Source organism: Ochotona princeps, chromosome 9 (assembly GCF_030435755.1).
Source record: "Ochotona princeps isolate mOchPri1 chromosome 9, mOchPri1.hap1, whole genome shotgun sequence".
Taxonomy (NCBI): Eukaryota; Metazoa; Chordata; class Mammalia; order Lagomorpha; family Ochotonidae; genus Ochotona; species Ochotona princeps.
In genome coordinates, this window is record NC_080840.1 from 17452526 (window position 1) to 17480184 (window position 27659).

The 27659-nt window shown below is 40.5% G+C and overlaps 1 protein-coding gene across 5 annotated transcripts in view; it reads left to right on the plus strand.

Moving 5' to 3' along the window:
- The window catches only part of ENPP2 (ectonucleotide pyrophosphatase/phosphodiesterase 2), a 107323-nt gene that overhangs the window by 48497 nt on the left and 31167 nt on the right, over positions 1-27659 (plus strand). For all 5 annotated transcript variants that reach the window (XM_058668523.1, XM_058668524.1, XM_058668525.1 and 2 more), the window contains exons 8-13: positions 384-503; positions 8055-8110; positions 12600-12665; positions 13233-13305; positions 19780-19888; positions 24424-24549. In XM_058668523.1, coding sequence (XP_058524506.1) covers positions 384-503; positions 8055-8110; positions 12600-12665; positions 13233-13305; positions 19780-19888; positions 24424-24549 — 550 coding nt within the window. The remainder of the gene's footprint in view (positions 1-383; positions 504-8054; positions 8111-12599; positions 12666-13232; positions 13306-19779; positions 19889-24423; positions 24550-27659) is intronic.

Below are 27659 nucleotides of genomic sequence, written 5' to 3' on the forward strand. Positions count from 1 at the left end.
ACAGGTTAATTTATTATAACAAAATTATTGTCTTGTTAGATTACAGCAGCCAAAAAATAAAATGTAAATTTCTTATAATCATGTTAGGGTTAGTATATGGCCTATAATTAATTCCATAGTTATTTTTGTGTTTGGCTAGTAAGATACACAATAAAGAAACAATCTATTCTTATATATATATATATATATATATATATATGCGCACACACATATATATATCTAAATATATACATATACCCATATTGTACACACATTTTTTATAACATAAAATATATTTCTGCAAATTAAATATTGCTATAACACAGCTCATAAATCATGATGAAGTCAGCCCATATAGACTGTTACATTGTTACTTAAAAAAATAATTTTGCATTTACACACAGGGACTGTATCCAGAATCACATGGAATTGTGGGCAATTCAATGTATGATCCTGTATTTGATGCCACTTTTCATCTTCGAGGGAGGGAGAAATTTAACCATAGGTGGTGGGGAGGACAGCCGGTAAGTTTTGCATTTTTTTGTCTGTATATGGGTGGAATCATTTCATCCCCAAATGTGCTACCTGGAAAAAAGAGACTACAATTTCCTCATACTTAACTATGTTTTATTCTTTTGATATTATTCATATATGTATGTATATTATTTATATATGTATGTATGTATATACACACACACAAAATGTGTGTGTGTATAGTGTATATGTATGTTAGGGGTTTTCAAAATGTTTCATGAAAAATGAAGAAACTATGCATGGATTTCAAAAGCTTTTTGCTCCCAAATAAACTTATCCTTTAATTACATTTCCATGAACATTTTGAATTGTTCTTGTGTGTATGTATCTTTAGCTGTTTATATGTACATGAATAATATATCTGCATGTGTTCATAGATAAATGCATTTCTGTGTGATGAGTATGTATATGCATAGATATGTATGAGGTTATGATTACAAAAATGCAAGGTGCTAAAAGTCTTCTCTAGGATAATTGTTGTGGAAATGATGACATGGGGATAAATTTCATAGCATTTTGAAGAGGAAATAGATAGCTGCATGTTACTGATTCACAAGACTTGGGGACAGTGAAAAAGGGAAATGAATCATTACGACTTTCCCAATATTTTTGCCTCAATGCAACAAAGTATAGGAATTGTAATGTGCTGATGCTCAAAGTAGATTCACAAATTCTTTTATTTAATCCACTTAAATATTTTATTCATTAGAATTTTTGAGTTCAAATGAAAGATTTTAAATGTAATAAGCAGGGTCTTACACATTGATTCTGAGACATGAAATTAATGTTTTGAAAGAAATCACCCTGTTTATTTCAGACCCAAGAGATGGGCAGAAAATAAATAGGATGGGTGTGGATTTCAACTTAAGGTTTTTTGTGATTCTCTCTATGGTTAGATAATTTGATTTGGCCAGGCATGAGCAAATCAGCCATATAAAGGCATAGTTGTTGAATGTGCAGATCTGGGCTGAAGAGCAGAATTGCCACAGGAACCCCTCTAGTGCACAGAATGAAAAAGGATGGAGAATTGGTCCATTCCATGCCAACTCTGATTAGGGGCAGAACTGACGGGGAAGAGGGCTGCAAGAACTGCGTGTATGAGAGGTGGCCAGTGTCTGCAAAATGCCATGCATACACCTTTGCCTGTATAATCTTACCCCTAGAAACGGCTACTGCAATCTGTGAACAAAACAGGTATAGATAGGGTTGTTTTTACTTAAAGTATTGCTTTTTCTGAAATGTGATCAGAACATATGCATTGTATAACAAATGGACTCATAGGCCAAGATAGATACAGGCTTTTCATTCTTCTGGCAGCCTTCTTGAATGTCAGTAGAAATGCCCCTGAATACTAGATGTTGTAATCCGGCTGTCTTTACTCAGACTGGACTTGGCAAAGGCCCACGATGACTTGAGGTTGCAATCATAGTGTGAAGTGTTGATGGAGTGAATCTCACAAGCAAGGTTTAGGATAGGGGAATATTTTATGAGTAAGTGAAATGGTTGAAATGAGAGCTCAGCCAAGTCATTGCTGGTTGGTCTTTTAAATTAATTCTGTCATGGACGCCAAGTTGCCAGAGAAATGACAGAGGATGCAGAGATAAATAGTAATTGTATCAAACCAGATCACTTTACATGGAGTATTGACATTAGGTTTCCTCTGGGTTCGCATGACTCAGAAGGTGGGCCCACATACTCATTAACTGCTGCAGAAGCCGAGCTGACGGAATGGTGCGAGCTTGGCCATGAAGAGAAACCCTGTTTGAACTGTTTGCCTGTTTCCCTGCTGACTCCCAAAGTTGACATATCTGACCAAGTTTAGGCCTTCTCTGCTGTTAACCAGGATTTGTGGTGCAGCGGATTTGTGTTTCAATCTGCCATGTTGAACAGAATGGCATCATAAAAATCCTAAGGAGTCATAAATAGAAAAAGGAACAATTATGGACAGAAACCCCAAGCATTTGTTGAGAGAGCATAAGAAACTGTAAGTTCTGTAAGAAAAGGAATAACAAGCATTCCTCAAGCATTTGTGCAATTATTTTAGAGGGTTGTACATTTCCTAAAGTCATCGCTGGGAAAATTGGAGTTGAGAAAATATTTACAAAAAAAGATATGCTGGTAATTAAATGAGACACAACTTATTTTTACTGGAAAAAATCATGCAATACATCTTGCTAAGCAATAGAGGTGCCAGGTTAAATGATGAATTTAAGCCACTACTTATCCTGGTTTAAAATTTCATAAATGGGATGAGGCATTTTGTTGTATCCATCTGAAAATTCGAATCTCATTAGGCTTCCAAGAATAATTTCTGAAATTTAATTTCCTCCTTCCGGAACTCTGCTAAAAGCATTTCAGCCAAGGTTAGCCTGCTTTCAGGTTGCTCCTCTACAGAGTGCACCGTTAGAAATGGTCACCTGCTGTACAACCCTGTGTATCATGCGTTCACATTCATGGGCTTCCTTTGGTGTGTTTGTCTTTGAAAATTCTCTCTGTGACGGTCTTGGCATGTTGCACAGAAAGGTACCTCAGTGGGGTAGTTCTCGTCCTATGTGGATTGCTCGTGGCAGTAGGGAGCCAAGTGGGGAGTTTTGAGAAGTTGAAGTTGAGCATGCGGCACTGTTGAAGCCAGGGTTCTGGGGAGTGCACCTCAAAAAGAGGCACAGGTGAAACCTAGAACTGCTTTCTGTTGGTGCCACTCATTCTCACACCACTCGTTACTGGTGGCGTTGGTGCAGAGATCATCCCAGTGAATTACAGTGTAAAAATGCCAGAGGGATGTTATGTTCAAGAAAGAGGGGAAAGAAGCTATTTCCAAAGCTCTTGGCTTGATGAAAGAAAGTCATGATCTACCTCTCTTTATCATCCTGGTAGGAGGAGATTGACCTTTTTTCTTCATTCTGCTGTTTCCTTTCCACGTCCCTTTTCTTCTTATGCTGTGTCTTCCTGCACTCAGAGATGGGCTCTGTTTACTTGCTGATGAATATCTTATTTATCTTTGATTTTCCACTGAAGTCTGTCTCTAGAAGCCTTCCCTAAACTCTTCCAACTCTGGCTAAGCTAAGAGGCCCTCCTATGGAATTTTACACTTTTTTTTTCTATTGCCTCCTTTTGGATCTGATTTTTCACAGATTTGCTTTAGGCTATGGGTCCCACAAGGCTGGTGTCTCTCTTCAGAAGAGCCAGTCCAGAACTGCAGGAACACTCAGGGGGTGTTTGGACTTGGCTGTTGTGCAGTTTTCTCTGGGGTGTGTCTGGTCTGTGCATCCTCTAGCCTGGGCAGACCCGAAGGTGGCCCTTTTTCTTAGTTGTGGCAGCTCCACTCATTTATTGACAGCTCTGTCGCTTCCTTCCTTCTCGTCCTAAGCACTTGGACAGTAGGCACACTAGTCATTGCCTTCATTGCATGTTTGCTGGGTCTGTGGTTCTCATCTCCTCAGCCGATCAGGCCCTCCAGCACTGGATCTACTGCTGCTGAAGTCACCTGTCCCAGAATGCTACAAATCCTGGCTCGGGAGTTTTTAATGCAGTAGAATAACATCCCCTCAAAAAAAAAAAAATGCTGGAAAGACTTGACCTACCTTTTGCTTATGAAATTTTAAAAATTGCTTTTGTTTTTATTTGATTTTGTTACTTGAATATATATTCAAGATATATATGTATATATACATATGTATACATATATACATACATACACATACGTATCTATCAGAGCAAAAGGAAGCCAGAGAGAGGGAGAAGATGAGAGAGACTGATTTTCCAGCCACTGATTCATGCCCTAAATGTGTACAACAGCCAGGGTTGGGCCAGGCAGATGCCAGGAGCCCAGAACTCAGTCCAGTTCCCCCAGGTGTTGGCAGAAATCCAAGTCTTTAGCCACCGCCTGCTCTCTCGCCTCTTTGGATACAACAGTAATAGCAATTCGGAATTGTAAACAGAGCTGGGATTCAAACTCAGGCACTTCATAGGAGCTGCAGGTGTCTCAAGTGGCATTGTAACATCTATGTGAAATGCCTGCCCACTGATGATGTTCTTTTCCAAAACTCTTCTTTGCATCCTTGACTTAATTTGAGCGAGTGTTGAATTCATATCTAAAGCCCCCTGGTCCTGGTAACTCACCTTATTCTCATTCGTTCCCCTTTCCAAAACGGAGTGACGGGAGCACTATTGCTGCAAGCCAGGTCTCCAGATAAAGCACAGCATAGGAAGGTTCGGGAATAAAGGCAAGAAACCCAAACCCAGTTTTGGTCTGGCAGTTTAAATACTTAGTTTAAAATGATTAGTTAAAAAATGATTAACTGGTTTTTTAAATTCTTTTTTAAAAAAGATTTATTTATTTTTATTGCAAAGTCAAATATACAGAGGAGGAGAGACGGGAAGATCTTCCATCCAGTTAATTCACTCCCCGAGTGGCCGTCTTGGCCGCAGTTGAGCTGATCTGAAGCCAGGAGCCTGGAACCTCTTCCAGGTCTCTCACACGGGTGCAGGATCCCAAGGCTTTGGGCTGTCCTCCACTGCTGTCCCAGGTCACAAGTAGGGCACTGGATGGGAAACCGGGCTGCTGGGATTAGAACTGGCACCCGTATGGGATCTGGGTGCATTCGAGGCGAGGACTTTAGCTGCTAGACTACCGCGCCGGACTGTTAACTGAATTTTTTTAAAAGGGAATTTTATGAGGAATTCTTAGGGAATTTTTACTTTTGTTAGTTTTTTTCCAAGATAACAAATATGTCTATTTTTCCTGTAAGTATTTTGGAAAGTACAGAAAAGTATGAAGTACAACTAAGCCCAGTGTTTTCCAACAGATCCATTTTTACACAATTTCTTTGTAGTCGTGACTGTGTATGCCTTCCTTCTAACACGGCAAAGACCTCTTCCAGTCCTCCTGCTTTGCAGCAGCCACTGAGCTAAGCATCACTCATGGGGTCCAGGCAGTGCAGCATCAGAATGCATTCTACTATGTGAGTTTTGAAAGCACAGGGTCGTCATTTGGCAGATTTGTGCTTAGAAGGCTTTTCCCTTTGACCACTCTAGAATAGTGTTGTGATTCACATATGCTGACATGAATATTGCTCAGGATACTCCCCAAGGTCTTGGGTATGAATATGCTAAGCTTTGCTCTGTGGAGTTAAAATTACTGTGAAAGTAGATCCCTTAATATAAGAAAGTTGGCCTCTCGGGGGCCAGCATGATGGTGCCTCATATTAATCCTCCATGCCAGTTCGTGTCCTGGCTGCTCCATGTCTGATCCAGCTTCCTGCATATGTGCTGGGTAGGCAGTGGAGAATGGCTCAAGTCCTTGCAGCCGTGTGGGAGACCTGGTAAAAAGCTCCTGGCTCCAGATTGATTCAGCTCTAGCTGTTACAGTCATTTAGAGAGTGAACCAGCAGATGGAAGATTCTCTCTCTCTCTCTGTATCTCTGTAAATGTGCCTTTCAAATAAAAATAAATAAATGTTTAAAAAAGACAGAACTGGACTCTGGGACTGGCATGATTTTGAGGTATTCTCAGGGGTCCAATATTTACTTTGAGCTCAATTTCCTGCTGGTGACAGCATCAGAACGACAATCAATGAACAGGACCCGTTTTGAACCCTGGTTTTTCTGGGGAGCAGGGGGATCTGCCCAAGTCACAGTGTGTCTCTACAATGGAAGGATGTTCTGGTGCAAAGAACAGGCAGGGATCTCAGAATAATCTGAACCATTCCTGGGAGTCAGAGGTGCTGACCCACTGGGAGCCATGTGTGTGAGATGAGCACAGCGTTCTCCCAGGCTGAACAAGAGCAGGGCTCCATTCATCTGGGAAGCACTGTGTGCTCTTCCCCTGCCCCCCATGCCCACACTCACTGGCTAGAGTAGCTGTCATTTCAGGGATTATGGATTTCCAAAAACTTCCTGGAGGCGGTGTGTGGTGCTGTCTAAGATCTTTCAAGAACTTTCTGTGGCTTTGCATGCCAGGTCCTTCAGAAACCATGGCTAAACTCCTGGATATGTTACACCTCTCAATTGTGCATTTCCAGATAAAATAAAACAAAGCAAAATAAAACAAAAATAAAGGTTTTTGGGTCCCATGTGGTAGCCTTGCGACTAAAGTCCTCAGCTTGAATGCACCCAGATCCCATATGAGTGCCTGTTCTAATCCTGGCAGCGCTTCCCATCCAGCTCCCTGCTGTGGCCTGGGACAGCAGTGGAGGACGGCCCAAAGCCTTGGGATCCTGCACCCATGTGGGAGACCTGGAAGAGGTTCTGAGCCTGTGGCTTCTGATCAATCAGCTGCGGCCATGGCGGCCACTCGGGGAGTGAATCAACGGGATGGAAGACCTTCCTCTCTGTCTCTTCTCCTCCCCGTGTATCTAACTTTGCAATAAAAAAAAAAAAATCTTTAAAAAATAGAGGTCTTCGTTGTATTTACAGGGCACTCTCAAAGGCAAGGTACAGTGAAGCCAACCAAGGGCTGGCTGTCATTGCAAGATTGTTTTGTTTCAGTCTTGGGCAAACCGCAGTACTCCCTCCTGTTTGCCTCTGTTCTTTCCGTTAAGTGAGGGGTTTCTGCTCCCAGAGGTCTGCTCCATGGGCCCCTTGCCATCCTAAGCTGTTTTTAATGTTCCTAGAATAACTGGATTATATTTATTTCCATTATTGCATAATAAGAAGCATTGAAATTGATTGTTTACCAAATGCTAAGACACTGGTTGAAGAATTTTAAATGTGTTAACTCATGAAAGTTTAGGCTATTCCTGTGTAGATGATATTATCTACATTGTTAAAAAAAAAAAAACAAAGCTCAAGAAGAGAAAGGTTAAGTGACATGTGGGAGGATCTTCTGGATGGTAAATGACCCAAGCAAGGTTAAAAAAATGTCCAGCCCGTCTGGCTGCAGTCTGGGTTGTGAATTCCCTTATCTTCTGCCCTGGTACAGCAGGAACTGCAAAGAATATTTAAAAATCCTGGATGAAATGTTTAGATCTCCTAACTTTTCCCAGCAAGTCCATGTAACTTAAAAGGCTAGATAAACAATATAGAAACAATCTGGATTAAAAATTAGCCCTTTCCTTCCCTTTCTTTCTCATTTGGCTAGTTGAAAACAAGAAAAGTTAGGTTCCAGGATTCCGACATCTGGGTGCCAAATTGGGGCTCTTCTCCATCAGACTTTCAATAGTCGAGGAAACATATGGTCCACTCCAGGGTTCTTTGATGAGCAGACTTCTGCCATAGAAGTGAAATGTACAAACAATGATCAGAAAAGACAGACATGAGAGAGAGACTTCTGAGGTGAAATAAGAGTTGTGTGTGTGTGTTTTTTTTTATGTCACTAGACTCAGAGCTTTTGAGAGCTTTTGCAGAGAATGTATTGAATAACATTTATGGAAATAATGATTCTGACTTCCAGATGTGAAAAAAGAGAAGTGGTTGCAAATACTGTGAAATTTATGATGGGGTGTGAGTAGAATATAAGATATCAGATCTAATACGTTGTCAAGTCTTTTTCTTCTTTGACCAAACTCAGAGTGTGTTTTAAGCCTCTTATATTTTCCTCATTAGCTATGGATTACATCCATCAAGCAAGGGGTGAGAGCTGGAACATTCTTTTGGTCTGTGTAAGTTATCTTTATTTTTTTCAATATTTGTGAAATTACAGTTGTGATTCAGTTTATGAGAGAACAGCTCAGCTTTGATTTTATTTCAGTTAAATGTAAAAATGTGAGCATTTTCATACAGTTGTAGTTTTGTTTTTCTGAAGTCCTCTGTGTCTCTTCCCACTCCTATTCCATCCTCCCTTCCTCCTCCTCTCTCCTTCCTGCCTTCCTTTCGGAATACAAGGTATATAAGGAAGATTGCTTTTTTCTTCTTTTTCTTGCTATCCTGCAGATTGTTTCTATTGCTGTTTGCAGGATTTTTGGTAGCTGGTTAGAAAATTGGTATCTCTCCTGGACTACTTTTTTTTTTTTTTTTTTTACTGTAGTTTGCTTTCTTGTCTTCTGTAAATATATTATGGCATGCTATATTTAGTTTGGTTCACAACTTTAAAAATCCAATGTGGTCTCAGGTAGCTGGAGAGCTGATGGAGTCTGAGGATTGGACGTTCTGGACACAAGACCATGAGAAATCATTCTCTGGATTTTCCCAATTAAAACAAGTTCCATCAGAAGTGATAGGATTAGTAACTAATGGTTTTAAGCCTTAATATGAAAGTTACCTAATCAAACCATCAGTCTCTTGGTTATTTTTAATCAGCATAGAAAAGTAATCTGTTTCAACCTTTGTGGAGACTTTGTTCCACTGAGATGATCTTTCCACCTTCCTCCCCAACCCCCCCGCGAAATAACATCAAAGCTGCTTCCATATTTGCCAGTTAGGTCTTAACAAAAAATCTGACTATTCCATGACAGCAGTGTGCTGAGAGCAACCACAGGTTCAGCTTAATTCATAATGGTGCCATCTACTTCTTCAAATTTACAAATAAAAGTAGTTTTCCAGATTTGAAGCGCTTAATTGAAATTGGATTTGGTGATTTGAAGCTACAACAGGACATCCCTTTGAAAGATTTGTTTTTTTTTTTCTTTAAATAAGAAGTTTCTGAGTTGAAAAAATAAACACGAGTATGTTAAAAATGACACCGCTAAATGTCAACTGTATGCTGTTTTACCAACTGAATCTTATGTGTTGCATTTCTTTAACCCTTAAGTATCATAGATGCTTATAGAAGTGGTTTCTTCTCTGCAATGTAATTGCCTGGCAGAATGGAAAGGGTCTGACAATATAATTGACACTTAGTGCTCATCCCGTCCTCTGAAACTGCTGCTCCCAGCTCCGATGAACAGTCCCAGTGTGCTGTTTTTGAATGACGGTTTTCTCCACCCATTCAAAACTGCTCATAAGAAGGTGAATGTTGTGTGCTCCAAAGATGTGTAGTTTCGCCTTGCTGCTTGGACAATTCTTAGTGTCCTGGGAGTGGCTTGGATTTATTTTTCCCCCATGTTTGGGGTCTTGTGTAACATAAATGTGATCGTACCTTCAGTTATGTGAGGGAAATGCAGGTTAAAGAAATTTATGGTACATTCTGAAAATGCCCAGAGGAGATTCAACTCTAGACTTAGATGTTGAAGGCGTTCTTTTAGCACAGTCCTGTGCTGTAGCCTAAAATTATATTCTTGCTTTTTAAATGATAGTATTTCAGTCCAAAATCATCGTCAGCTGATGCCCTGTTGCATTCTTAGATGTCAATTCGTGTGCAAAGGCAGTCATTCTCAGAAAGCACAAGTGCTTAGGTTGACTCTAATCTCAACTTGTTATAAGATTGCCCCTTGGACAAGTAACTTAATCTCTCAAAACATCAAAGTCCTCATCTTCAGATGGAAATTACAGTACCTTCAACATGAGGTGCTGTGAAGATAGAATGAGTTAGCTTGTCCAAAGTGCTTAAAGTTCAGTGCGCGGGGAAAAGAACTAATAATTGGTGTTCATTTTCTTATTCACATTATGTCTTTCAATAGTGATGATACAATGCTTATATATGTCCTAAAGTCATTACTCTCTTACAATTAAATATTTTTAATCGGTCCCTCATTTTCCATTTTTAAATTTTCTCTGGCCATGTCTAACATGCTTGGAAAACAGCAAGTTCTACGTCAATCAGTGACAGAAAAGGCTGGGACATCTCTTCTATTTTCCTTTCTGTTTGGACATAAACTCTTCCTTGGTCAAATTTATGTATGCAATCTCTGCGTTTAAACGCTAATCATTGAAAGCAATGTCCTTTTGATGTCTGAGGTTATTTCATAAGAGATATCTGGAACTCCCAGGAAGTTTAGAGATTGTGTTGTCTGACCCATCAGTGAATAGACTTGTAACATGAAGCCCTAGTGAGACTACCTGTTGTGGTCAAGGTCACACTCAGGATGGATCCTCAGACTTCTAGCGTCCTCCTGCCAGGCTCTCCCACTCACACACGAGCAGCTCTGCCCATGAACGTGATATTCACCTGCTTATATCCTCCAAGGAGAGGCTGGTGAGTCCTCCATAATCATGTTTTAGGTAGGGGTATCTTACATCTTCATTTATGTTTGTACACATACCTTGAAAATAATATGCTTTTATCAAATATCACCTATGTAGACCTGTAAATCTAGCACATAATGTTAAAAGCTAACATTTTCCTAAACCCTTACTGTATACCAGATACTACTTACTCTAAACACTTTATAAGGATGGATAGTGTTTCTTTTAATCCTCAGGATAACATTATAGGTAGGTATTCATTTTGCAGAAGTCCCAAAAAGTCAGATAATTTGCCAGACCTTTTCCTCACCAGCCTTTACAGGAAGGAGTCAGGATTCAAAGCCAAGCATTCTGGTGTCAGAGCTGGTGTTTTTAGTTCTGTATCCACTCTTGTTCAAGTACCCTACCCAAAGAAAAGATTGAAGGATAATCACTCTGAACTTGACATAAACTCTATCAGCTGGTATTCTTCTGTTAGCACTAGAAATAGGTTCATTAGAGTGCATGTGTGTGTGTCTTAACATCAATTTTACGTAAAATAAAGCAGCATTTAGATAGGGAGTGAGTTAAGGTGAAATGAAAGAGCTGCAACATTTGCTTTTTTAATTAGGAAAGAATTCAAAATATGCAGTTATAATTGTTTTGTTCAGATACAAAGGATTTCTGAGGTGAAGAATTAAATTCCTTAAGTGATTAACCTGGCTTTGCCTTGCCTGTTTCTAATTCCAGTTATAGGATATAATAAATAGAGTCACTTTTTCCCCCTGACAGCATTGGAATAGATTTCTGCGAGGACCTGTTTTATGATTGATGAGATTTGCTGATCTTGTCTGATAGTTAGAGACAGGAGAGCAAATCCCGAGTGATGTGTGCAGCTGGTGAGAGTGGGCCATGTTAATGTGGAGGAGAAGCCTCTGCTAATTCTAGACCCTACCATGGCTTTGAGAGCCAATCTTTTCCTATCTCTCTGTCTCTTGCTCATATTCCCCAAGAGTAAAGGTGTAAATGGCTCATCAAATGTCTCCAAGTCATTTCCCCTAACCACAATTAAAACATGGGTTTTTGGTTTGAGTTTGTCACGGACATGCCTGTGGAGTCTGGTCCAGCATAAGGGAATGACAAAGCATTTTGTGTTTCTTGTCAGGAAAGAGCAAGACAGTTTCCCCACATGTAAAGACCCTCAGCTTCTGAGCATCTTACTGTAAGTCAGGCAAGGACACAGTCATGTTATGTTAGCCGAGAGGTCTTACAGCTAGTGCCAGACTTAGGGTAATTATATTTCAACAGAGGAATGAAGCTTAAACACAAAAGTCATTGTGGATTTAGATTATACCCCTTTTGTCAATCATGTAATTACATGTGCCTATTCTTGATAGATTTTTATAGGGTTGGAAGAGCCTTTCAAGACTATATTCTTTAACCCACTATTTTATAGGAGAGGAACACAAAGTTTTAAGTTAGACGGTGTTTCTAAGGTTGTACAGCTGTGTCCAGGTGTAATGATGACTGACTATAATCATTAGTAAAAATAAGAAGCTTTCTTAGCACTTACTGCTTGCTAGGCAGCCAGCATGCCCTTACTTGCCTTGTTGCATTTCCTCATTACAACAAAACTGTGCAGAGTGCTTTGCTGTTGACCTTTATCCAACTGAAGAGTGAACAGAGGCTATGAGGGCCATGGGGTTAGTGATCAAGAGAGATTCCAGTGCCAGCAGACACGGGGCTGGGAAGTGAAAATACTGGCGTCCAGGGCCACAGCTAGTGGATTGATTGGTCCCCTGCAACAATGATCCTGAAGCCAGGGTCCCTCTGCCCGGAGGAGATCAGCAAGGCTTGCTCCTTCTGTTGACCATGAATCAGAATTTCCAGTCTTGTCTTCTGTGGAAGGAGTTGAGCAATAGAATACGTTGCAAATGAAAATGGAAGTTTAAATGCTAATTCCGAAGAGGGCCTTTTACTACAATGAAGTGAAAACAGATGGTGGTAAATAGAGAGCATTTGGCCTGGGTGCAAGAGTAAGCACTCTTGAGGCTTCATTTTGTGGAAATGCAACCTAACAACATGCTTCTGCTTGTTATTACCCTACAGGGTCATCCCTCATGAGCGGAGAATATTAACCATACTGCAGTGGCTTACTCTGCCAGACAACGAGAGGTATTTGTTTCCCTCTAACTCCTTCTCTCTTCTTCTTTCAGTGCTTTTCTATCTTAAGAGGCAACTGGGTGAAACACTAGATGGACTGCAAGACAGAAGCACAACCAAAGCTTGTTACTAGAAGTTTGTGGTTATTGATCTAAAGCATTATTTTCTTTACAGGGATCTGGTTATTGGGGATTATTTGATTATATGGATTACTATAGTTATTAATCTCGGCCACAATAGTATTGCTGAGAAAATTTCTGGCTTGGATAAATGACCTAACAGCAGCTCAAGGACTGGAGAAGAATACTTCACTTTAATGGACTTGCATTTGCAGACTGAAGGTCACTTGGTTCATGTGCATTATTCTTGGGCTCTAATAGCTCGAATGTGAAGGAGCTGAATCCATATTCAAGCTTTTCTTTGGGTCCTTTGATTCCTGAAGGGAATTGTAGGTAGTTACAGCAAAACTTCCGTGTAATACTGACCACAGCTGGGAAATTTTCTCAATGCTTGGGGATATTTGATATACTTTGATATGTGTGGTTAAGGGAGATTCTGAACTTTCCAATTTTTCCATAGGCCATCAGTCTATGCCTTCTATTCTGAACAACCTGATTTCTCTGGACACAAATATGGCCCCTTTGGCCCTGAGGTTAGTAGTTTATCATCTGCCTGAGGAGAATGGTGTCCCTGGCCTGCCTGGGATGTTTACCTTGCTTTAGGATTTGCACAGCATCTTTGGAAGCATTTGTATCTGCAACATTTATAATAGTTAAATAATCACAAGACTAAAAACACTTAAAAATGTGTACACATCTCCTGTAGGATACTTCTATTCAGATTTGATATTCAAGAATTTCTCAGTTTGGTGTTTGTGAGAGATGGGTATATTCCAGTTGTACATGTATCAGTAATAGGGTGAAAGTTTGGGAACAGTTAGCACTTGCTATCATTGGCTCATTGGAAAAGTAGAAAGGAATCTTGAGATAAAAAACCATAATCTGTACAATGTTGCAATTGAAAATCCATACCTTCAGCGTGATTGTGCAGTTCAGGGGTCCATCAGCTGGGCAGCCCCCAATGGCGTTAGCAGGTACAGTCCAATTGCTGTAGTGTAGGACACTTCTTCACATACATTTCAGCATAGCTTAGTGTGCTGTGAAAACATCGCCACATTTGAACGTGAGCATTTCGATCACCTTCCCCAAATCAAATGAATTCTGGATTAAGGGAAATATTCTAGGATGACACCCTTGTATCACACACATTTTAAAAGACAATCTGTTTATAAGACGGGACCTGGTACAGCTTGAAATCCAGGAGGCAGGAATGGGATGGTGCACCAAGTATATTCCTTTTTTCTCTCTACCATTTCAACATAGATCATTTAAAAATATGATAGAGTTTTGAGATTTCAGCTCTTTTAAATATGTGAACTATTTTTCACTTCCATTTCTTAATAGGGAATGGTGATTTTGGCATAATAACACTTTATTTTGGCTGATAAATTTTACAAAACAATGTTGATGGAAGCCATCTCCAATTCTCTAAATGCCTGTGACAAAGCTGTTGAGTATAATCAGATTTATTGTGTTCACACACACAGATAGAGACGATGTATCTTGGTTTAAGTATTTTTGAAAAAATTGCTGGCCATCCAAGCAAAAGCAGTAAATGCATGTTTTTGAAAGCTTTAACATCGATTTAGTGGTGATTTCTTTAGACACCAGAAACTAATGAGTGTGTGAAACTATTCTTAGTTAGTCTTAAATCATTGAAGTCTTATAAGTCTGGTTGCTCTTTCTCTACCTCTTTGATGTTTAATCAGCATTGCATGATCATGAAGCCCAAATGATAAAATGAGATAACCATCTGTATACATGAAACATGGCTCTTATTTTGTCAGGAAGGGTAACCGAAGTTAGAATGGTTATTTTATCTTCAGAATGGCTTTCTTTGAGATTAATCTAAAGGGAACAAAAGGAACAACATTTTATTAAAATGTTAAAACACACACACATACACACACATACCTAACACCTAAGCAGTTCCATGTGTTCTAGTTAAGGGTTCCATTTAACTGGAATAATATCCTCTAAAAGAACCTGTGGGACAGGCAAAACAGGGGTTGGGCAACCATTATTTCAAAAGTAGGATGCTGGTACCTAAAGAGTTTTCAAGTTGTCTAGCTGGTAAGTGGAGACCTTGGAGATAAAACCTCAGACCTTCTGGCTCCTAGACCACAATCTTCCCCATGGAATATTTAACCTTCCTTCAATCTAGGGGATAAGCAAAGTGGTCAGCTAATAGCTATGTTCAAATCGTACAGAGTGTTTTCTTTTTGACAGAAGTTGGCTTTTAATGATATGGATGAGCTAGAACTTACATCTTAAGTTGTATGCCTTAACAATAAATGTTACTTCTCTACGGACCTCGTTGGTATCATAATATGTGTAGTTCAGTTATAATTCCTTTTGTGAGAGTGTACGTTTATGTGTCTACATCAGGAAAAAAACATTAAAAAACGCACTGGCAGTGTTGAGACGAAGCATGATATGGGGTGCTTTAATTGGCCACAGTGATGGTTTCCTTTCCCAAGGCTGCTTGTAAATGCACAAATGTGCTATTTTTCTCCTACAATACTTTCAGAGTAGAAGCTGGAAGTATTCATATTGAGTTCTTTCTAGTAATACTGCTTTGTAACTGAGATATTCTCACATATGTACTGGATAAAGACAATTGGATGCTGTGGTGCGCATCTTCAATAGTGGTAACTTAATAATTTGCTCATTTTATTCTCATAAGGCAGGGGACATTTTCAAATTTCAACTATTTTTGGTCTTATTTTAGGAATGTAAAATTTGGAAAAACAACGAAGTAGTTTACAATTTCAAAACATAAAATCAAAGCAAGTCAGACACTCTTCTTCCACAGACTAAATGGTTTATGTACCTGCGTATCCTGTCTACATTTACATAGCTAATTTATAGAGAGACCAGGAGATATATGCTAGCTGCGTAGTCTCCTGTCAAATCAATAGCTTGCTATCCTTTACATATAATCAGACAGTAACTTGAAAGGGAATTGAAATTTAATTGAAACATTGTGTTCTCAAATTCTGTATGCTACAGCAAGATGAATTCAGTTCAAGTTTGTCCTTGACTGCTTAATATTTGAGAATACATTTTTTCCAGGATGATTCTCAGAGTCTTTATTAAATGAGATGACCAAACAGTGAGCTAATAGCTTCAAGAAACGGTGTATTGCTCCTGGTTTCGTAGTGTAATGGTGAATGTTCAAAATATGCTTGCTTTTGATTATTGGCGCAATCTTTTTCTCTTTGATCTTCTTTGCTTTCTCTGTGATCTCATTGGGCTGCTCTTTCAGGCCTAGAGGCAGAGCTTTGGCTGGCTAGTCCCTCCCTTTAGATGGCAAAGTATCCTTCTGAAAAGCAGGGAAATTTGCCCTTCACCCCTCCCATCCTCTTAATAACCTCAGGCTAAAACTTTTACATTCAGGCTAAAGTATGGCTGGTCAGTGAAAACTTAGCTTTCAACTACCTCTAACATTTCAAGAAGGAAATACTTGCAATAAAACCACTGGATGAAAACCCAGTTTGGCTAAACCTCATGTTTCCTTCTGCTCCTCTAACCTGCTGCCTTGGGAAGGGCGTGCCTTTGGAGTCTTTGGAATGTTGAAGTCTCTTGCAATCGGCCTAGTGTCTTTTGGTCAAAACTGAGCGCTGGCAGAATGTATTGGGTGACCATGACCTAGAAAAGCCTCTTTCCTTTTGCTACTCTTCTCAAGGAGATTTGCCTCTCCCTAGAAGCATTAAACCAAACCAAAGCAGAGTCTGTGGGGGCTTCGTCTTTCCATCACTCTGCCCGAGGAAGAGGATGAGGCAGACTCAGGAAAGCCTGTGCAGTTGCTTGCCCTGGAAACAGTGAAATCGCATGGCAGATGTTCTTGGATTCACTAACATTTTGTTCCTCCGCCTGCCCCTACCTGCATCGGAATGGCTCTTAGGGCAGACCTACAAAGAGAGGTTAGCTAGGCGGACAGCAGGGCTTGCTGCTTGAATTCACCTTTGCACCATCAACAAATCAGGGGCCTGTTTCTCTCCAGCATTTGGAAATCCCTAAAGGGTGCCCTCTTTGCTCAGTGTATGGGTCAGCTTTGATTGTTGTCTGGAGTTTCAAGACAAAGGGGGTAGCTCTGCCACTTTCACAGGAAGGAGCTTCCTGATAGCAGGAATGTGAGGAGATGCTTCCTAGATCTGCACACTGGGCTGGAGAGATCTGGATGCTTGGCACAGTTTACCTAAATGTCACGAGGACAATGGGCCTACACCTGAGCTTAGAGCTCCTTTGTGCTAAAAACCTCAACAGTCAGTGGGAAGATCTCTAGCCTGGTGAAAATTTCTGAATTAATGATAACTAAGGAAATCTGCTTATTATTCATGCGTCATTCCATCCTTGGTTCTAAAAATGTTCTTTCTGATCCTTGTCAAGAGAGGTGACCATTGCTTTGATACATCTGGTGATGTGGTCCAAAGGACCAATCACATTCTGCAGTGGAACTGTCTGAAGCTCCCTATCATGGTAACATGACCCAGTGACTGGTATTCCATTTCTTTTTAAGTTAATATCTTGTAAGCAGAGGGTGATTTATAAGCAAGGATCAGCCTGTCCGTAATGTTGGAGTTACGAACTGCAGAACCATGTCACCCTCAGATATGTCCACAAGTAGGCTCCTCAGCCAAAAACAACCATGTGACTCAATTCTCTGAAATTACATGCTCGTTCTCAATGAAGAAGCTGTGGTGGCAGCAGGGAGATTGATTTAGGGAGGCTTCTCTCGATACGAGCTTTCTGAATCAGTACCTCGTGCCAATTTGTTTTCAGTCAAGGAGCCTTAGGTTTTCTTGCCAAGACCCTGCTGATCCCAGCTGGAAAAGTGTGAGTTTTGTTGTCTGACCCAAAGGGACAGGCGACTTCTGAGTCCAGACATCTCTGTCCGCCAGTACAGGAGAGTAGTTATGGCCCACCTCTTTCTCCGGCTAAGAGACCTAAGAGGAAAGTTGCCCCTAAGAGGAGACAGCAAAGACCAGTTTCTCCTCCAAAGAAAAGAAGAAGAAAATTACCTAGCATCGATCAGGATGCTGCGGAATCTCGCCAGGACAAAGTAAGTTCATCTGTTGTTCTGAAGCTTGGTGGCGGGCAGGTCTGAGTTGAAGGTTTCTTCTAGCACCTTGGCTTGAACATTGGTTCCACATGTTCTAGAAAAATGCTGATCTGTGGTTCTTGGCTTTGAGTCCAATAGGATCTGGCAGTTCAGGGGTTAACACTGATGCGATGTTTTCCTGAAAGCAGCCTTTTATTTCTTTAGGGTCTCTTTCCTTGAAACTTATGTTGACGTTTAAGCTGGAGTAGCTCTAAGAGGGTGACAGGTTTGTTTTGCTTGAACTTACTTGCAAACTTCGTCCCAGTGATTCTTGAGAACAATACCACAAGGCAGTGAGGGAGGTCCACACAAAGACAATGTAGATTAGAGCAGATTAGAACTCAATGAAAGATTGCCTTGGATTAGTGGTCTGTACTTTCTGAGATCAGAGGAGCACTGGGATTCTGGACCAGCGAGTAACTAAGATTGAAAGGGAAAACAATGGGAAGATAGAGTTGTGTGTGGGTTCCCATAATGATGGGGCGGTATTTGCTCTTTACAGTACATTCAGAGGAGCCTCTTCCTGAAGCCTTCCAATGCTTCTGAGGCAGTGTTCTATGCATGACTGTCTGAAATGGTCCAAGTGAGGCAAGTTATGGATTTTACCTGAATTGTTCTGCCAAGTAAAGAGACACAAATCATTGCCAAGGAAAAACAGATGCTGTGCATTTTGTGTTTTTCGGTGTAGACAAAGGTCTTAGAGGAAAGCATAGTTTTCTCAGAGGTCAATGCCACCTGGTCTCACATTTGCTAGTCCCTTCTACTATTTTGCAGCTCTCAAGTGTGACAGCATTTGGCATACTGATTCTTGTCGTAGAGAAAACCAAAGTGACATCTGATCTTGCTGTTTAAATGATACGAGAAATGGTCTTGATTCATCTGAGACTGTGCTAAAGGAAGATGGGATGTGTCTGAGTGGAAAGAATTTTCAGTTCTTCTCTTCTCACCTTAGCTGTGATGGGTACAAGTATGAGGTTGGAGAAAGTCACCCAAGGTACTGCTAAGTATTGGGTGCTGGGAGATTTCTTAAAACGATCTCCATTGCGTAGTTAGAGATGACAATGGGGAGGGAAGCTTCAAGGAGGTGGGGCATTCAAGTTGTCAGAAACTTTCACTTGGAGCTGAAAATGGAAGCTGGATTACGTTTCTTGGGTTTTGGAAATGATTTTCAGAAAAGAATTGAGGTTTTTTTTGTTGTTGTTGTTAGACTAAACAAGAAACTTACTAGAACCAACTTCGTTATTCCCTCCTGTTTAAGTTAGAATTCTTATAGTTTCTTATTTCACTCAAAATCAGCTGGAAAGGGACTGAATTGAAAAGTGGCAGCTTCTTTCATAGACGGCTTGTTCTTCAGGAATCTGTATGGCACTCAGAAGTCGACAGTTATGTTCTTTGGGAGATGGATCCTATTAGATTAATGATGCTCTAATTTATTACCCAGTGGAAGGTTGTGATTTTGACTTCAGAGCTGCTTTGATTCACTTAGCCTCTATCTTCTTGCCATGGTTCAAAGCCTAATGTGATTTCACTTAGGAGACTTAACGCTCCATCTGACATTCTGTTCACTCTCAAAACTCTTGGATCGAAAGGATATTCGTGTGCTTGGAAAGGGCATTTCATCTTTAAAGAAAAAGAATTTCCTTAGCCGTATTGCTGTTATTTTTATATCAAAGACTCCGTACAGGGATTGGATGAGGAGACGTTTTTTATTCTCCTGAGAAAATATGCATAGAAAGTGTTTCAATGAGATTTTCTTGAAGCCTGGCAGGCAAAATTTCCCCCTTGACAAAGCTCTGCCTCTGAGCCTGAAGTTTTCTTTCCAGTTATGTTCTAGGGGTAGAAGATCAATGAGACATTAAAAGGGGGGAAATACTCATGGGAATTAACTAACTCCTCTTTCCAGATGACAAATCCTCTGAGGGAAATTGATAAAACTGTGGGACAGTTAATGGACGGACTAAAGCAGCTCAACCTGCATCGGTGTGTAAATGTCATCTTTGTTGGAGACCACGGTAAAGCTTTGTTTTTCCTTTGCTAATAGGAGAAATAAATAAATAATGTTTCTGATGATAATGAGGAGAGGGGTCCTTGCCCTCAGCACCCAAAGTTCTATTTTTGTTTCAATCTTTATTTATTTTTTTAATTTGAGAGGCAGAAAGAGAGAAACAGATGATAGGAGGAAAGGTGGGGTGGAGACGGGAAGAGAGACAAAGACACGGACCTTCCATTTGTTGGATCCTTCTCCAAACGCCTGTGGCAGCCAGGAGCTGGGTCAGGCTAAAGTTGGAACCTGGGGACTCAAATGAGGTCTCCTACATGGGTGGCAGAAATCCAGCTATTTGGGATATCGCCTGCTACCCCCACCTCCAGCCCCCAGGATGTGTATGAGCAGGAAGCTGAAATTAGCAGCAGAGCCTGGACATGACCTTGGCTCTTCTTACATGCGGTGTGAGCCTGCTTAGTAGTCTTGACCTCTGCAACGCACACTGACCCTGTAAGGTTCTGTTTTTGGAGGCCTTTCCCTTTTCTTCAGGATGAAGAAAGAAATTAGAGCCTGACTCAAACAGGGAAGACAAACTGAAATGACCCTGGGTTCCTTTTGATGAAACATAGAGACTTCCTGTCTTTTCCTGCTTTTTCTGGAAAGGCCTTTCTAAAAATGTGTCTCTTATTAAAGTGCTACAGACAATTTCCTTGTGATATTGGTGGCTTCCTCTGTGATGTGCTTTAACAGGGGATTATTCCATATCCCTGCCATCCCTGAAGGATGCCTGTAGCATTTATGTGGTTAAAAAAAATAAACGAAAGGGCAGACGTTTGGTATAGTGGTTATCCTTGAAGTACCCATACTCCGCAGCCGAGTGCCTGGTGTAAGTCCCAGCTGCTCTGTGCTTCCAACCCAGCTTCTTGCTTAAGTGCAGTCTAGGAGGCAGAAGGTGCTGGCTCATGGACGTGGGTTTCTGCCTTCCATGTGGGAAATCCTGATGAAATTCTAGGCTCCTGGTTTCAGCTTGACCCAACCTTGGTTGTGGTGAGCATAGGGTATTAAACCAGTAGATAAGATCTCTCCTTCTGTCTCAAAATAAAAAGAAATAAATAGAAATGAAATGCAAATTAATGTAGGTGTGATAACAGGGCTGTTGTGGAAGAGACATAAATCAAATGGTTTTCCTGAATGTGCTGAGGAAATCAAGGCCAACACAGAGGGCCCTGTTGCATTACAAAAGTCTATTACTGATGGCAAGAAGCAGTTGGTAGAAGCAGATTTTCTAAGTGGCTTCATAAAATAGAAAAAACATGGCCAACTAACTGGGGTCACCAAGAACATCCTAAATGTGATTTTAGAGCTGGATGGTGGCAGGTAGGAGGGCTCACAGAGAACATTATTTTTGTTTTGTTTTGCTTTGCTTTGTTTAATTTAATGAAGTAGAGATAGATGCGCAGAAAGCTAGAACTCTTATCTGTTAGTCCACATCTCAAAAACCTGCAATGGCAGAGATTGGGCTGGGAGCCAGAAACTCAATCCTGCTCCCCCACAAGGTTATCAGGGATGCCACTCTGTGGGTCATCACCTGTGACTCACAGGAGTCACATTAGTAAAATACTGGAGCTAGGAACCAGAGTTGGTGGTGTAACAGAGGTGCTCTGACATGAAGCTTCAACACTTTAACTGCGAGACTGAATGCCTTTCCAGAATGGTCTTTCATTTATTTATTTGTCTATTTTTTACTGGAAAGACAGACTCACGGAGAGATAGGGAGAAAGATCTTCTATCCACTGGTTCACTCCCCAAGTGGCTGCAATGGTCGGAGCTGAGCCGATCTGAAGGCAGAAACCAGGAGCTTCTTCCAGGTTTCCCAAGTAGATGCATGGTCCCAAGGCTTTGGGCTTTTTCAGACCACAGCAGGGAGCTGGATGGGAAGTGGAGTGGCCAGGACATACACTGGTGCCCATACGGGAGCCTAGCATGTACAAGGCTAGGTCTTTAGCCACTGAGCCATTGCGCCAGGCCCTCAAGTGCATTCTTACTGCACAAAAATGAGACTGAGTTCTAGGGAGTGTTTCTGCATTACTGACATATTCGTTTGAAATAGCGGCCTTGGAATTTGGGGCTCCTCCTCTGTAGGGAAGTTTGGGAGAGGAAAATTGGTTGACTCCTTGCCAGTTGTGTTAAGAGTGAAGACAAAGCTCTATAGTCAAAGTTCAGCTTTGAGCTAGAAATTCTGTCCAGAGTGTTCTGGAAGATCTATGAGAAACTAGGGAAAACAAAGCTGTGGGTACTAACTTGATTCCCCAAAGGGACTAAAATATTTCTCTTCTCAAAACCGTGCTTCATGAGTTTGGTTTAGAGGAAAGCAACAGACCAGAGAGAGGATTTGAGGCATGTCACAGGCTGAAGCGCTGTAAAGGTCACGGAGAGATCGAAATCTTGTGTTGGCTACAGGCAGGCTTCCAAGATGAGTATATTCATTTGATCTTGGGGAATCGCAGCTTCTCTTCCAGAATAGGTAGTACAGTCTTGGAGTCGGAATGAATTTCATCAGAGTTCAACATTCACTGTGCCACTCGAGCCATGTGATGCTGTTCCAGTTAGGTGGCCCCTCTAAGTTTTAGGTTCCTCAACTATAGAGTCAGGGGGACACTGCCAGCATCCCCACAAAGTTGTTTTGGGTGAAGAACCACTTATATCAGTGCCTGGTGGTCTTTGAAAGCTTGGAATACTGCTTACCACTTAGCTGGTGTGAATCACTTAGGCATGTAACAAACGGAAGAACCTTCTAGCATTCAATTAATAAATACATGGATACTGTCTTTCTGGGCTCACATTGGACTAAATTATGGTAACTGTTATTTATTTATTTATTTACTTATTCATTCATTTATTTGTTTATTTATTTTAATTTTCCTTCCTGAGGGCTTTGAGTTTAAAAGGCAACATGCATGACTCTTGGGCTGTGTTACGATGTTTATTTTTTTTCCCCTTTTCACTCCAGATTTACTTAAAGAAAAAGGAGGGGGCAGTGGTATATTTCAGTTATGGATTCTAGGAGTTATAATTTAAATTTTGCTGGATCTGGACTGCTCTGAGTTATATTTCTTCTTTCCAAAGTCTTAGGAGGATCTTTATAGAGTCAGTTATTCTTTCTCCAAGAGATATTCATATCCTGGACTGAGTAGAGCAGTATAATAATAGTCTCTCCTTATCCTAAGGAGATATTCCAAGATGCCCCATGCATACCTGAAACTACAGAAAGCACAAAATATCTAACTCTGTGTCGCTTTTATATATATATACACCTACATTTAGTAAAGTTCAAGTCATAAATTTCTCACAATACAAAACAGAATTATGAAAATTGTGAAATTACTACATAATGAAACGAAAATTGCACAAACGTGGTCTTTGTCAGCTTCCATGGTGAGGGTAGCATATATAATGTGAATATTCTGGACCAATGGCTCATTCATATCTGGAGCAGAGTGGAGTCAAACAATGCCGGATTTCATCATGCTGTTCCGAACTGCATTTTGAAACATACTGTTTTTTTTTTCTTCCTGGATCTTTCCATAAATATTTTCAAATGGTGCAGGTAGCTCTAACTATTGAAAGTGAAATTGTGGAGCAGGAGGAACTACCAAATAGTGAACCTTCAGTATTCCAAGTCATCTCATACACTACGAAGCAACAATGGAAGTCTCTAGTAGCCTTTGTAGTTTGAGTCTGAGTTGAATGTGTTTTTGTGTTTCTGGTTTTTTTTTTTTTTTCATATTGAGAAAGAAAGTTGACTCGACAAAGGACAGAAAACAAAATATGAGAGGAGTGTTTGTCGGTTAAAATATATTCACTACCTAGACTGTGTGCTGTAGTTGCCAGTGTTCAGTTCTGACTAATTGCATTGTTTACGACTTGTTTTCTGCTCAATTTTGTTTTTCAGTACGGGTGGTCATTGGAGCTGAATTTTTTTCTTTTATCTCTTGTTGCCAGTATTGCTTTGTTAGTAACACTCAAGGCCACCAGTGGAGACACAGGGAGGACTAATGATCATGCATTCAGGACAGGAGGCGCATTAGAGACAGTTAGGAAATGACACTTTGTGAAAGAGACACAGAGCCGTAGATTCCAGTTATTTACTTGATTTACAGCTGGGAAGAGTTTAAAGCAATCTACTTTTTTAAAAAATATTTTTAAGCGCAGATATTTTCCGTAATGACTCTCTAAATAGTTTTTTTTTTTAAACATGGTTACTTCTTTTGTCCTGATGTTTTTGCTAAATAACTTTAAATGTTAAATCAAGATGATTCACTTTCAGTCTTCTAGAGCTTTCGAGATGATATGGTTGAACCAAAGTCTAGTGAAACAATTGTATAGACACATTAAAAATGTAGCAAAGTCAAATATAATCTCAAATGTGAGGGATCTTTCCAGTAAGTTGGTTAAAAACTAATAGAAAATATACTGTGACTGTCATTTTTAATGTCTCTGAATGTTTGATATGGTAATTTTAAGGTTGCTTCAAAGTATTTTTTCCTCTCCCTCCCGTTATAGGAATGGAAGATGTCACTTGTGATAGAACTGAGTTTTTGAGTAATTACCTGACCAATGTGGATGATATTACTTTAGTGCCTGGAACGCTAGGAAGAATTCGATCCAAATTTAGCAACAATCCCAAATGTAAGTTGATTACTAGGAGATGAATTTAAAATGATAACATTGTGGACTAGGTAAGGTCTTGCTCTATAAAACTAGAATCTTTTGGGAAAAATCCTAGCTCCATTAGCTTCTTAGCTGAATGACATTCAATTAGTCACTTAATCTCCATGCCTCTGTTTTTATTTTTTAATCTGAAATGTGAGGATAATAGGTGACAGTAGCTATCTCATAAGGTTGCCATGGCAATTAATCTATATATGTAATTCTGACTGTGGTTCCTGGCATGTTGCAGCATTATAGAATTATTTACTCTTGGGTTTTTTGTGTGTGTCTCTGTGTGTTAAAATTGTTCTTCATCTGAGGCATGTGTATAATCATAAACTTCTGTTTGCGTGAAAAAAAAAAAAACATTTTCTACAAGAGGGTCAGTCTGGCTCGTTAAGCTGAAACTGGTGAGTCTGTGACATGGCTGGCAGAACTCCACGTAGTCCCGGAAGGTTCTTAGCAGCCTTGTTGCAAAGGTGGGGAGGGGTGGGTTCTTCCCCTGTGTGCAAATGACTGGCAGTACCCATGTGGGCCCCCCGCAAGAAGTCCCTGCAAAGAGACAGCTGTTTTGGAAGATTAGGAGCAAACAAATAGAAATCTTGGCTCTCGGGTTCTACACATTTAGTTTATTATAGTCCATAAATATAATTATGGACTGAGACTTTTAGTCACCCCACCCGGCTTTTGAGAAGTCCATAGACTTATTGGAGACATGCTGCAATTTTTAAAAGAAAAAAAGAAAATTATAATCCCTTCACATTTTTAGCTTTCGGAATAAGAAACCATTGACACTAAACTTAAGGCTTTGGGAAATTAAGCTTTCCCCAAATTATGTTTCTGAGTCAACACAATTGGGAATCGTTCCAAGGTCAGCTCCAGGCAACGTTGTGAAATAAACAAAGCCTTGGTGTTCTTGCTTTCCTTTTTCCTGGCTTTTCCTGCCCTCTGTGTCCTCTCTGCACAGCTCATTTCAGAGGGCTGACCCTCAGGCCACGCTGGACCTCAGTCACTGCCTAGTCGTTTAAGTTTCGTCTTCGTGTTTGGGCTTATGCAAGAAAGATGTTTTCTGGTTTGAAAAGCATTTCTGATATCAATAAGTGTCACGTGGAGATTATTTTCAGGGGAGGAAAAAATTCTTGCTGGGCTAGGGAAGGCAGGAGGTGGGGATGGGAGGGAATGAAAAAAATAGTTCTAATGGTGAGATGCCTTGTTCTTTTTGTTTGTTTGTTTGTTACCAAACATGGTCCTGTGTGATTCCTTTGTGGGAGAGAAGGTAGAGCTAGGTACAGAACATAGCCAGGGGATGGAATGTCTGGGTTCTAAATCCAGCAGGGTCAGGTACTCACTGTCACAGCAGGCAGCACTTCAGCAGCCTGTGTATCAGCTTCCTCATCTGTAAATAAGATTGTTTGGAAGATTCCATGAGAGATTGTGTTTGTGTGACAGGTTAGTCAAAACTGTGTCAGTGTTAGCTGTGATGATGGTCATTACATCACCTGGATTTTATATATATATATATATATATATATATATATATATATATATATATATATATATATACACACACACACACACACACACACATATACACACACACACGTATACATGTATATACCTATATACATATATACAATATTAAATAAATAATACAAATAATACATATTCTTCAGTCCTTCCACTAGCCCTCTGTATGCATTATTATCCCTTTACACACAGTGCAAATCAAGGTTCAGAGAAGGATGAAAGAGGCTGACAATTAGTGGCAGAATGGGGCTCAGAACCCAAATGTGCAGGTTTTGATTGACTGCCCTTCCCTCACCAGGACGAGCATGAAAGCACCATGGAGTTGACAACTGAAGGATCTGGGGTCCCGAGCATGGACTCGGGCATTTTTCATTTTCTAGTAACTCTCTGGGATATATCTAAGAAGGTTGCCGCCCCGAATCTCTTATGTTTCATTTTCAAACACCATGAACTTACTCTCTTTGTTACGTTTGAGGAGCACAATCCATGAGGCCAAAGAGTGTAGAGATTTAAAGCAGGGTTGATTCCATCAGATCACTTGGGAATGTTGAGTAATTCCAGCATGCGAGCTTGTCAACCTTCTGCAGGCCCACTGGGGGCAAGGTGTTTGCTCAGCAACAGAGAAGTCCTCATCCTGTGTCAGAGTTCCAGAGTTTCACACCTAGTTTCACCTCCTGGATCCAGCTTTCAGTTCATGCAGACCCTGGGCTGTGCTGCTGATTGCTCAGGGCATTGGCTCCTACCACCTGTGTGGGAGAGACCTGTATTGCATTCCTGGCTTCTGGATTCTGACTGTTGGAGATGTTTTGGGAGTCAGGAAGTAGAAGCTCTCCCCTCTCTGCTGGCACACTGAGGACTCAGTAGTAACTTAAAGGGTTGCCATGAATGACCAGAGACAAAGTGTCTGCAAAGAGCTTGTAAAGTGATTGATGCATGCTGTAGACTCAGTTGAGGCTCATCATTTTCCCTACTATGGGTTACTATGATGCAGTTCAAAATTGAACCCCAATCTAAGCAGAATGTAATCCACATTTTAATTTTGGATTTCATGGCTTTAGAATAAAAAAATTTTTGTTTCAATTTTTTCTTCTTTTTTTTTTTTTTTTAAAGAAGGCATATTTTTAATTTACCTTTTAGTTAAAGGCTTAGTGGGTCTACTAGATAGAGTTCAACAAGTCAGATTATAAAGACCACAGTCCAGCTGAAAAATAGGCAAGAGCCAGAAACAATAATAAAATGAAAGATGAAGAACTGAGTCTGAGAAGTTTTTGGAGCATGTATAGTTGTACTCCAAGGCAAGCGTATCCATTCCTTTTTAACACATATGAGCAGATACGTGTTGACACGTGGCAGTAAGTGTTACTGCCTGGCTGCTGTGTACTAGGCCCCTGGTGGCATGCAGGCCTGCTCCACTGGTGTTTATAGTCCTGGGAGGGCTGCATCCTGGCAGTTGGTGTCTCCTCTGAACTCTGCTTTCCTTCTCTGCTGATTCTATAATGACAGACTGAGGCAAATTGTTTGAAAACAAAACAAAATCCAAACAGCCTACAATCTCTTCTTTC